The sequence below is a fragment of the Oreochromis niloticus genome, linkage group LG3 (genome assembly GCF_001858045.2).
Source record: "Oreochromis niloticus isolate F11D_XX linkage group LG3, O_niloticus_UMD_NMBU, whole genome shotgun sequence".
Lineage (NCBI taxonomy): Eukaryota > Metazoa > Chordata > Actinopteri > Cichliformes > Cichlidae > Oreochromis > Oreochromis niloticus.
In genome coordinates this window covers 55,619,595-55,632,429 of record NC_031967.2, presented here as the reverse complement: position 1 = coordinate 55,632,429, position 12,835 = coordinate 55,619,595, and the positions used below count along the sequence as shown (strand labels likewise).

Here is a 12,835-nt window from a genome sequence, read left to right as displayed (position 1 = left end):
ACCTGACCGGTAGTATTTGCGTTAGCATACCACCCTGACTAACTGGTCTAGCAGTTTACAGTTAAAGAGTGTTATCCACGAATATTCACAGCTAACGAACGTGAGTGGATTTAAAAACACTCAGCACAGAATCGGTTACATTCACCTGACAACAGTGTGCGCTGCTGTAGGAGAACAGCTATTGGTCAATAAATTTAAGAAGAGCCAATCAGAGAGTTCAAATATGTGCGCGGTCTGTTGTTTCAGTCAAACTTTGTAATGTAACGTAAAAGCGCGTAAAACCTGCAGCTGTGATACAGCTTCCTGGTTTTTAACATTTTAACAGGTTAAACTTGGTTAAACAATTTTAACTGTGACATATTCTCAGACTACACACACCCATTAATGACAACGGCAATCTCACCACAACCCAACTTAAACAGCATAAAACTGTTTCCTGTTATGTAAGGGTACATACATATTATTTATTTATATTTTATATTTTTTTATCTGTATAAAATGTCCCTTTCTTAGCTCAGACGCCTGAGCTAGGAAAGGGACACAAGTAAGAATGCATGAAATGTATGTATATCACGTGGCGTGGTTTACAGGGCGTGGATGTTCCCTTTGTGTGGAGAACGAAAGTTAACTGCACTTCTTGCTGTAGGATTCTACGGCAAACAACTGAAGTTTAATATTAGAGGCGTAATATTACAAATTTAATATTAAACTTCAGTTGTTTGCTAGGACTGGTGTTGGGGAGTACACAAAGCTGGATGTGTACATAATGAAAAGAGAGAAAAAATGCTGCCCTTCCTGATTCTTCTGTTTCTAAACCCACTGATTTCTGCCGCACAAGGTGAGCATTGTATTTGTACATCGATGTGAATGTGTGAAAAACGGTTAAATAACAAGTTAATACATTTTATGTGACTTTAATTTGCTTCTTTTTTATTGTAGTCTATATTTAGTCTTTTTGTTTTTCATAAAAAACCCTTTACATGGGAAGTTATTTGCGACAATACAAAGTGCCTGTAAGATTCGTATGACATAAACGTATAAATATGTCTATTTTAAAAACAGTATCGATAGTGATGTGCAAAGAAAGGGCTTTGTAAAACACGGAAACGCTGACGCATTTGTTTTCCTGCTATTTCAAACAGCGACACCTGCTGGCGTATTGGAAATCGCCCCATTTTGATGACGCTTTTCTGTGAGATGACGCAGACAAGCCCTGCACAACTCCAAACAAACTTATTATTATCAAACTGTCAATAACTGTGATGTGTTTTTTGTTGACTTGTAAGCTTCCTAGACTAGTTTGCGCCATCTGTTTTTTTTTTCTAGATACTGGCAAGCAAAGCTAGAAGCTGCCATAGCCTCAGTTATAATTAGTTGTTAATTATAATTTATCTCTTTAAATGAAAAGATTTAAGGTGTTTCAGTTCAGTTTTATTTATTTAGCACCAAATCCCATCAGCAGTTGTTTGAAGGTTCTCTATATTGTAAGGTAAAGACCCTACAATAATAGATACCAAGGTTTTAATACAGTATAGCCAATCATAATATTGAGGTACTTTGGCTGCTTCATTTTTTTTCCTCACTCCTATCAAATATGTGGATCAAAAGGACACAAAGGACCAAACTCAGTGGCTGTGGAGATTCATATCAAAGGGAACAGTCAAAAGAAGGAGAAGTGTTTGTGTGTGTTTTTATGGTTTTGTCTAAAACTATAGTACAGAAGACGTTGATATGATTTTCATGATTTTAATGTTCAGGTTAGGGTCATTTAAGGTCAAGGTCTGGGAACACACATCAGTGCAGGTCCTCACAGAGAAAGAGAATCGATTCTGTGTAAGTGGTGTAATGATTTATCCACCACACATCAGATGACGCCAAGTATGTCTGTTGTTATATCTCTTGCCCAGTTCATCAGAGCTTTGCAGTTCCTCTTTAAAGTTACTTGTTCTTATTGGCTGCTATAGAAGTAAAGAGCTATACTCTGACCCCTTTAACCTCTCTGATCTTTGTTGTTTCCTCTTTCAGACCCAAAACCCATCACAGCTAAGCCTGGAGACAACGTCATTCTGCCATGTCAAGCTCAAAACAGCAACAACCTCGCAGGTGTGGAGTGGAGCAGACGTGACCTGGAGCCAGAATATGTTCTTTTGCTCCGAGATGGGCACATTGTTCCAGAAGACCAGCAACCATCTTTTAAAGACCGGGTGGAACTCCAGGACCAACAGATGAAAAATGGAGACGTGTCTTTGATTCTGGAGAAAGTGACAGCTGCAGATGATGGAACATATGAGTGCCGTATCCTCACGCATGGGGGAGAACGGAGAAAGAGAGCTGTGGAAACCATCAGCGTCATCAACCTTCATGTTGTTCCTGCAGGTGAGTGAGTAGAGTTGAGTGTGTGTGTGATCAGAGGTGAAGCTGCTTCCTGGTTGTTGATGTTTGTTTCTAAAGATGTTGTTGATGAGACTTTGTAGAAAGCAGCTGGTCTGAGTGATGTGATCAGAGTGCAGTAGATAATGTCTGACAGCAGTTTGAAGAGGAAATGGATTCTGTTCTGTTCTTCACTCATCACCTACCTGACAGCTGACACCTCACACCTGTTTCTCACCTGCAGGTCAGACAGGAGGACACACAGAGGATGGAGGGAAGGAGGATGGAGGAGGGAAGATTGGATCTGTTGAATCTGCAGCTATTCTGTCAGTTTTTGCTGTGTTTCTTGTTGCTGCTGTTGTTGGCTTTGTGATCTACAGAAAACATAAACAACAAAAGATTCAGGAATCATACCAGCCTCCACCTGAACAACAGCCTGTCTGAAAATTTTCAGAGCTTTTTTCAGCTTTACTTTAAATTTCCTGCTGCTGTTCCAAGTTCTCACTTCTGACATTCAGCATGTGGAAATATAATATAGGTTCGAATCTGGGCCCTGTACTATGAAGCAAGTCCAACAAACCCAGGGTATCTTTCCTGACATTGGTGGTCATAAGAAGCTTGTCATCTAGTTGCTTGGTTAACCCAGAGTTTTCCAATCTAGGTATGAGTGAATAAAAGAGGTGGCACTGGCAGCATCTGGCCATTCATGTTGAGAATTGTACTGGCAGATGAGTGGCTGATTTTGCAATGAAGGAGTAAATTGGAAAAATGTGAAAAAGGTTAGAAATAATATTGAATAAAAGCAACACAGCTGCTGCAGATCAATCAGCACCGTGGGAGTAAAAGTAGAGCAGAGTAGTTTATTCTTAAAAGCGCTCTATTAATGTGTGAGCTTTAAATGCTTTGGAGAATCTGATGTATTACATTCTCATATTCTACAAAGTTAATGTTCAGATTTTCAAAAAACAGTTTTATTTTTTATTCTTTCAGCTGCCGCCCTGATTGTGTAAAGAAGTAAATAATAAAGCAATAACAGGATTCCAATGTACGGGCTGTCCACCTGGAACTGATATAAAGTCTTATAATATAATAATAATAATATAATATAAAGACTTTGGACAACTACTACTATCCACGCATTGGTCTGAATGATCTTCCAGGAATGGTGATGCTGTTTGTCACAGACTTAGTTTGCCAGTAGGAAGTGATCTCACACCTCATTTCATACCTACAGATCTCTAATCTATGACCCAACCTCTTCAATAGCAGGTTAGGTCATAGATTAACAAGGAACCCCAGGAAAAAGTGAACCACCTTCATAGTACAGAAAACCCAGGTTGAACCCTGAAGTTACCTGGATAAGACAAAATTCTCCTAACAGGCCTTTCATCTTCAGTTTCTTCGTAATAAACGTCCATCATCTGAGGAATAATTGCCTCATCATCCTCACCTCAAAACAGAGAGCAAAGAGAAAATGAAATCACTTATTCTAAATGCTAAACCTTTTATTGCTGGTCTAGCAATAAAATGTCTGTTAAGGGCAAATAAATATGAAACAACAAGAAAAAATGCAAGAATAAAAACTAACAAAAACTAAAACTTCCACAGTTTTATATAGATTGAATGCATTCTGTCTGTCACAACATGAACTAAAGATTTGCTGTTGTGGTCTTTTGATTGAGGGTCTGTCTGGTAATGATGTATGTGAGTAGATCAGTGACTGTGAGCCAATTATGATGAATGATTCTCTGTTTAATATTAATGTCATGTTTGAAACAGCAAGTCTCCTCATAAGCTACAGTTAAACATAGTATGTATTTTACTGTTTCTTGCATTTTTATTTAGCATCAGTTTTTTAAACAAAATCCTGTTTTGGTGATATTACTTGTATGATTACCTGCTGAAGCTTTAATGTGTGTTTTGAAAGACTAGTGTGAATTGTAAATAAAGGGGAAACTATCAGTTTATACTGTTTTTGTTATACTGTTGTTTTGTGCTCAGGTTCTTTCCTTTAGTGGTGAATATGAAAAAAACAACAACTGGCTATAATAATGTTCATGCAGGTCTAATCTCACTGGGAACCACCTGATCTCAGCTCCTACAGAGAGAGAAGCTACAGCAGTAAAGATTTAAAAGTCAATAGTTTTTCCCTCAACACAAATTTCAGTCTAAATCTCTTTATACCTGATATAAAAGCTGCTTATCAGTTATTCATTGAACAAAGTTCTCTCTGTAGAACACACACTGATTATACTCAATAAAAGCTGGTAATAAACTTTTATTGAGTATAAAAGTTTATTACTTTTATACTCAATAAGTGCAGTTTATACAATAACTACAGTTATAAACTACAGTTTATAACTGTAGTTATTGTAGTTAGCTTTCAATAACTACAGTATGTAACAAAAATACTTTGGACTAAACTTAAATTCAGCCAAAGCTCCTGATGAGTTTGTGACTGTAACTAGAACCAAAAAGGTTCATGTTGTTGTCTGAAGGTCAGTTTCAGCTCTGCCACCGTTTCTCAGCTTGAGGCAGGAAGAAGGTTTCAGTTCTTCTTCTGTGAGTCTAAAGTGCAAACTAAGCCTAATGTGTAAACACACTGCTGATCTTTGATTCAGCTGCTTCAGGTTAATGAGTGTTTCAGTCAGACTGCAGTAAACTCGTCACTCTGTACACTCTGATTAAGGGCACAGGCTATATTAAAACTTTGATGTTTTTAATACATACTCAAATAAGACAAACTATGAAAACAGCTTTTCTGATTCTGTATTGTATTGTGATGTATTTCTGTATTTAAAAAGGATTTATGCTTGTTTTCTTTTCTGTTGATGTGTATTTGTTCAGCGCTGGGAGTGGTCGTGTTCATGCAGGTTTAGTTTTACTGTAAACCTGCTGATCCAGTTCCAGAGTCAAACTCAATACCTGAGATCAGCTTCAGGCATCACCAGGGGGAAAACACTCAGAGAGCAGCTGCAGCACTGAATAATATAACATATTTGTTTGGTATATCTTTATGCAGAGGCTGATACTAAACCTGATCATTGACCTGCTTTAACTGCAGTATGCAACAAAGAAACTGAAGTTAAAATGTAAACTGCAGAGCTCCTAACGAGCCTGTGACTGTAAACACAGCTCAAAATGGCCACGTGTGGTTTGTTGTTGTTGCTGTCTGAAGTTCAGCTTCAGCTCCACCACTGTTTCTCAGCTTGAGGCAGGAAGAGGTTTTCAGTTTTTCTTCTGCGAGTCTAAATTGCAAACTAAGCCTGCTATGTAAACACTGCTGATTTTGTATTCAGCTGCTTCAGGTTATGGTTATGGTTTATTCTGCACATTTATCCGCTCAGCAGCTCCTAGATAAGAGCAGACTCCCTCTTAAAGGCTTAGCCATCTTCATCAAAATACTTTGCATGTTTTAAACATGCTTTTTAAAAGCTTTTGCACAAAATTAATTTGTTGCCTATTCCTGATGCCATGAACCTATTTGCAGAGTATCTTTTTAATGTAAAATGCTTGAAATCTTTATGAACCTAAAGGTTATTTAACTGTTTAATTTAAGCCTAATCTTGAAAGTAGAGATAGTGTCTGTCTCCTGAATCCAAACTGGAAGCTGGTTCCACAGAAAAGGGGCCTGAACACTAAAGGTGGTAAACATGAGTAAACCATCACTAGGTTTTGGATAAAGTGTACACTCACAAACCTATGAAACCTGCATTTGAAACATTGGCCACCATAACAGTATAGTATTGCAACATGACATTTGGGTCTTCTAACTAAAATAGGAAAATAGGAACATAAATAGTGTCATCTACGCCAGGCCTGGCCCATATCAGGATGACATAAGTCTTATCGTGCCAGAAGTCAGCCAGCAGTGCCGGCTCAATACCAGATCTGGGCCAGACCTGCTTGCTATGTGGGAAACACACTACCTGAGCTCAGCTTCACACATCACCTGGTGAAAAACACTCAGAGAGCAGCTGCAGCACTTAATAACGAAACATATTTATAGGCATTTCTTTATGCAGAGGCTGATACTAAACCTGATCATTGACCTGTTTTAACAACAGTATGCAGCAAAGAAACTGAAATTAAAATGTAACCTGCACAGCTCCTAATGAGCCTGTGACAGTAAATAGAGCTCAAAATGGCCACGTGTGGTTTCAAGGAGCTTTATTGTTATTCGTATCACATGTTACATAATACAATAAATAATATGATAAGTAGAGTGCAACAACCTGAGTACCAGTATGGAGTATAGATATAGAGTGCAGGTATAAATAAATACTTTAGCAGCAAAGAGCATGATGACCTTAACACCTACTTTAACTGAAATGTGCTTCAAAGAAAAACATGCCCCAAAAACCCCAAAGCAGAGATCTGTCTGTGAAGGTTCTCAGTCATCCAGGTCATCGTAGTGAAAGCAGAGATCATTCATCTGGATCAGAGGAAGTTAAAGCTGGAGGTCATGTGACACTGTGATATTTGAGGGACACAGTAATTTGATAAGATCGTTTTAAATGTCAAATATGGACATGAAGCTGCAGTATGTGTGCTTTTTCATCAGGCATTACAAGTTGAGTGAGTCGGACTGTCTCCGTCACAGCTTCATCTCTTATAGGTCAGACATGGGTTGTGTTCTGACATTTCTACCACATCTGGCCCACACAGGACTCATTTTAGACCTCCTCGTCAGCTATAAAGGTCTTAATGTGGACCAGGTTAGGCCCACATGTGTGTGGTTTGTCACTCTGAGTCAGAAAGATGAAACAGAAATGTTGCACTGGGGAAAAATTCTGTTTCAAAAAATGAGTTCTTGCTAAATGTCAGTAATTTCCTTGGAAAATACAAATAGTAAAGTTAATTTTCACTGTGTAAGAATCAAAACTGAAATGTGTTTGTCTGTCCCCGAGAGATAGAATGGGTGCACACACACACACACACACACACACACACACACACACACACACACACACACGTACACAGTGTTTGTGGTTGGAGCTGTTGTGCTGTAGTTTCGAGCTTGCACTCTGCAGACTGAATCAGGAAGTTGCTTCATGCACCAGACAAAGAACTCATTTCACACAGACTTTAGGCTTTAAACAGCTCCAAGAGTTAAACAAATATTTTTACATTTTAACTCATAGTTCATTAAACTGGGTTAGAGAAACTCAGCTTGCCCACATGACACGTCATTTAAAAAAAAAAAATTTTTGCTTCCACAAAGGAAATATTTTATTCATGTAAAACAAAGTGAAACCCACGTAATGGAGAAACTCGTCCCACACATTCAGAGAGCCTTAGGCCGACTCACATAAAAAGTCCAGAGTGTCACATTTCCTCCTTCACACATGTCACACTCTGTGGCGAATCCCGCCCTCAGGTCTGTGTGACCACGGCTCACATGAAGAGTGTTTATATACGGTTGTGTAATAGTGTTTAAGTTTGTTCTGAGCCACAGGGTGAGGCACTGTTATGAGGGAGGAGTGACAGACTTTATTAATATTTGAAGTGCACAGAGCAGAAGCTGATTGGCTCACTGAAGGAGGCCATGGAGGCAAGGAGTTCATGAAATGATTGGACCAGACTGATGACAACAAGAGTTTTACAGCGCGGGAAAGCAGAAGTGATGTAAACAATAGACCAGTTGCCCAGGCCCTGGGATGTGAATACAGCTCTGCCTTATGAACCTTTACTGGGTTCAACTCAAGACAATATCAGGATCCTGTGTTCAGGGGGATGTTATAAATAACAGTTTTCTGTTCCTGTTTCCTGCTGTGAGGTCCGTGTAATTTCTGCAAATACTCTGTGTGCTCTATTGGAAAAAACAAATAAAAACATTTGATAGAGAGTTGAGGTTGCAGTTGTTTCACATCACTTATGATTATTTATGTGGAACTTGTGTTGGACTGTGTTGTAGGATTGTGGGATGCACTTTGTGGAGTCCTCTAAAACAGTCACACACACAGGCGCCTCCATCCTTTCTGTCTGTCTGTTAAAAGAGTCTCAGCTCATGCATCACTCATCTTTCTGCTCAGCATAGCAGGAGAAGCTGGTGACACAAGACACAAAACACTTTGAGATTAGATTTATAATTTAATTTCTAACAACGTGTTTAATATTAAATAGTGTATAATTAGGGGAAGAAGTTGCTTGGTAGAATGAGAGTGTGTGTTAATACCTCAGAAGGACAAAGTGTAGTTTAACCCTGACTGTGTGTGTGTACAAAACACAGACTCTGAGGGCTTCAGTCCACAGACAGCTGGAAACATCCGAAGTGAGGTGTGGATTTCAACCTTGTCTCTAAAGGTTATTCATAATTCTTCAGTTATTTTACAGTTTGATGTCAGTCCAGTTTGATTTCTATAGCTCCAAATCCCAATAACAGTCACCTCCAGGTGCTTTACACTGCAAGGTAAAGACCGTACAATAACACAGCGAGCACTTGATGACAGTTGGAAGAAAAAACTCCCTTTTAGCAGAAAGAAACCTTAGAACCACATTAATCTGCTTTGAGTAGTTAAAGGTGAGGAGGAGGACGACAGGACAAGCATTGTGTGTATAAGGTGTCACCTGCTTCTGTTTGATGTGCAAACAATGGGATCTGTCTCCAGGATCAAATAACAACAGTCTTGCATGTCAGAGAGTCTGCTTTGTCTGTTTCTCTGAGAATTTCTTACAAACTGCAACTGTGAGGTACAAATGCAACACACATTTCAGCTGATTAGTTGTAATCAGAGCTGATCTGATTCTTTAAATACTGGTGAAACATCCACCAGTGCTTCCCTCATGACTTCTAATAGCAGACTGAACACTGGAGCATCCTTTATGAAGGGAGGCAGTAAGAAAACTCCACATCACTCCTTCACCTCGTGATGTTTTCCATCAAATTAGAGCAAACATAAACCAAAGATAGAGGAGGGAAGTTTATCATACTGTAAGTTTGAAACTTATTTGTTCCTGTCATTCAGCAGAACAGGGAAGTAAAAGCTTCTGTAATCAATAAAGGGGGAAATCTGCTGTTGGAAATTGAGTCATATCAATGCTGTAACAGCTACTCAGAGACATAAACCGGACACCAGAGCAGACTCAGCACACAGATGTCTTTTTAGAACAGGCCCTGCGCTGTTGCTGATTTGAATGTCAAATTTGCAAAGTTTCTGTTCTGATGTTATCGCTGTACTCTGTCCTCAGTGTGATGGCTCTGTGAAGTCTGAGCAAAAATCAAACAGATAGTTACACACTGAGCTTCGTTTTAGAAGAAATGAAAGTGAGAGAGAGAGAAGGCCACACCCACCAGCATTTTGTTTATTAGTGAAAAGTTTCCAACATTTATTCAGTGATTTTACTCGTTTTAGACATTTTAATGATATAAGGAACATTATGCATGACTCAGATGGATGAACAGAAGCTTCGCTGCAGGTTTTCTAATATGCAGAAAAAAAGAATCACTTAAAACAAATGAGCTCATTATAGATGAGCCAGCTGGAGCTTTGGGGCCCTCTGGAGGTCAGATTTAAACACAGAGGCTGCTCTTATGAACACAACACATATTTATTCATGGACTTTAATATTTATGTTAGAAATTCTCTTTCATATTTATAAAGCCAGAGTTTTGACTTACAGGAGTGTCTGAACGTTTTTATTGTTAGGAACTATCAGGAAGCATTTATCAGCACTGACACACACACACACCTGTAATCCTGTCTCATCATGTCTGGAATGCAGTTCAGCCGTTTGTTAGAAACATCTGAGAGGTCATGATGTTTCAAAAGAAAACATGTTGGCACAGACTGACATTCAGTTTGAGCGTCCTGTTTAGATCTGATCTCTCCTTTGCCTCCTTCCTCCTCTGTATATAAATATATAACCTTCATTTGTATGTTTGTCCCTCACAGTCAGAGCAAATATAGAAAAACAGCTTTAAACACGTTCCTGGATTCATCTACAGCAGGAGCTGAAGCTGGCCGAGCTGTTACTGTGGGAGTGTTTAGCTGGAATTCAAAGAATTGAGAAACTCTTGTCCTTCACATGTTACTGTTAATCTGGATTATTATTTTTATATAATTGGCTGTTTAGAATATTTAGTGTCTGATGGCTCTTTGCAGAGGGCACAGCAGAAGAAGCCCATTTTCTGTTTAATATTCACTGATTGTTTAACTTCTCTGAATGTGATTGATCTACTGTAACGTACACTCAAAAAAATGTGTTGTTGGATGAACACAATTTAATTATGGCACCTTTTTCCACGTGATTTAACTAAGTACAATAACCTATTTTTGACCATATCAAACCAACACATTTGGCATTTGGTGGTTTAATGTAATCAGATTACGTTGGATCAATGTAGTATACATACATTGACTTGAAGTGATTTATTTAAGTATGTCGAGTAAAATTTGTTTTAATTCATTCTACACAAGTTAAAAACTTTAGGAAAACACAATGAAATCTTGTTGTTTGAAGAACTACTTTGTTAATCACGGCAATTACTGCTAGTCTTCCTTAATGAACCAATATGGGGGTTGATGATTTTATAGAGACAAACAACCATTTGCACTTACATTCATGGGTAATTTAGAATCACCAATTAACCTAACTCTAATTACACACTGCAAACCAGCCAGACTGTGGATTTGAACCCAGGCCCTTCTTACCAGGGGCGTTTTTAGCCCATTTTTTGGGGGTGATGAGATGCTTGAGATGCTCTGCTATAGGCCTTTACAGCAGCCACCTTCAGCAGCCATCACAAAACTGAACAGCACTTCACATTTCAAATGAATAGTGACCCATAGCACACTGCAAAAACAACCCAAGAGTTTCTAAACAGAACTGGTTACAAATGCCAGCTACAGCATTTTTCAGTGTAACAATTAACATGTAATTATGTGAAGTTAAACTGGTAGTCTTCCAAAGCCTAACAGGAGATTTAAAACAGGTTTGTTTGTTTTTTTAAATAAAGCTGCTCTTGTGTTTCTGCATAATTACCATAATTACCTACCACAAATGCTGATCGGATTATTGACGTAAAGACAGAATGAAAATGGATTATCCCACTACCCAATGGGAATTTTGGATTTATCATACACCAGTGTGTAAGTGTCAGTGGACAGGCAGAGAGAATGGGCATTTACATATAAATAAATAATTTAAAATAAAGATTAATCATGTTTCAATGATGTCTTTTCAGCTATAATGGCACATGTCGGAAATGTGGAAAAAGTGGCCAATAAGACCGATGTGCCTGGAAAGTTCAGACACATAAGTCAGAGTGAGTGCACCCACACAGGGAGAAAGATATTAATAGTTTAACCTTTTAGAATTTTCATTATTTCAGTTATATTCTTTTGGGCATTTGAGCGAGTTGCTCATTGTTGATGTGAAGTATGATGAATACACCCTGACTTACTCCATCAACACCAAGGGGAATGAAACCTATTTTGTTAACAAACTAGACGGTAACGTTCTATTTAGTCATAATTTCACACTCTGACGAATCCTTTTTTTAAAGGGTTCGGGCGACCGTGGCTCAGGGGAGGAAGGTTGCCGGTTTGATCCCCCTGCTCTCTCTGTCCTGGTCATTGTGTCCTTGGGACAGAACACTTCACCTACCGCCTACGGGTGATGGTCAGAGGGGTCGATGGCGTGATATGGCAGCCTCGCTTCTGTCAGTCTGCCCCAGGGCAGCTGTGGCTACAACTGCAGCTTGCCTCCACCAGTGTGTGAATGTGAGAGTGAATGAATAGTGGAATTGTAAAGCGCTTTGAGGGTCTCGAAAAGCGCTATATAAATGCAATCCATTATTATTATTATTATTAAAACGTCTAGCTGAAACATCTAATGTTTTCACAGGGCGCAGTGTGGACCTCAGCGCTGACATGCAGGAGAAGTTCAGGCAGTTCTCCTTGCAGACTGACTTCCTTCCTGAAAATATTTTCATCCTTCCCAAAAGTGATACTGTTTAAGTAAAATGTTAAAATATATATAAATACAATAAAATACAGGGTCTTACATAAAATTTGTAATGCAGTTGTGCACTGACCACCTTTCCAATGTTCCTTCCTCAGATGAGTGTCCAGCTGCTGAAGACATTAAAATCTGTTATGTAAATGTAGCCAAGAACCAACCTGAGTACTGCTGGGAAAATAAAAAGGCAAACATCAAAAGTGCTGTATTATCTCATTTATTTTGAATGTTGACTTAGATCCATACCACGATTTATGAAATTATAGAACTAAAATAACAAAAATTGTCTGCTTCTTTAAAATTTCTTTTATTACATCAAACCAGTGAAACTTGAAAAAAACAAAGACCTGTTAGCATGTTTTGAGACAGAGACTGTAAAGTTCTGCAGGCCACTTTAAATCCTGCCTGTGTTCATGCAAATGATTCACACTGAAAGTATCTTAGTTTAGTATTAAGTGAGCCACAAAGCAGCCTAATAGCTTTAAAAAAAACAAACAAATAG

The 12,835-nt window shown here is 38.6% G+C and overlaps 1 protein-coding gene across 2 annotated transcripts; it reads left to right on the top strand.

Moving 5' to 3' along the window:
- The first annotated feature begins 583 nt into the window (after window positions 1-583).
- On the top strand, window positions 584-4,337 carry LOC100712055 (CD276 antigen homolog). Of its 2 annotated transcripts, XM_019356761.2 has the most exons (4): window positions 584-838; window positions 1,143-1,192; window positions 2,026-2,376; window positions 2,615-4,337. In XM_019356761.2, the coding sequence occupies exons 2-4, from the start codon at window positions 1,180-1,182 to the stop codon at window positions 2,812-2,814; spliced, it is 564 nt and encodes a 187-aa protein (XP_019212306.1). In that variant the 5' UTR covers window positions 584-838; window positions 1,143-1,179; the 3' UTR covers window positions 2,815-4,337. The 2 variants fall into 2 exon arrangements, with proteins under 2 accessions (XP_019212306.1, XP_005462660.1); XM_005462603.4 differs by lacking the exon at window positions 1,143-1,192 and having other exon boundaries at window positions 589-838.
- Window positions 4,338-12,835: the final 8,498 nt, after the last annotated feature.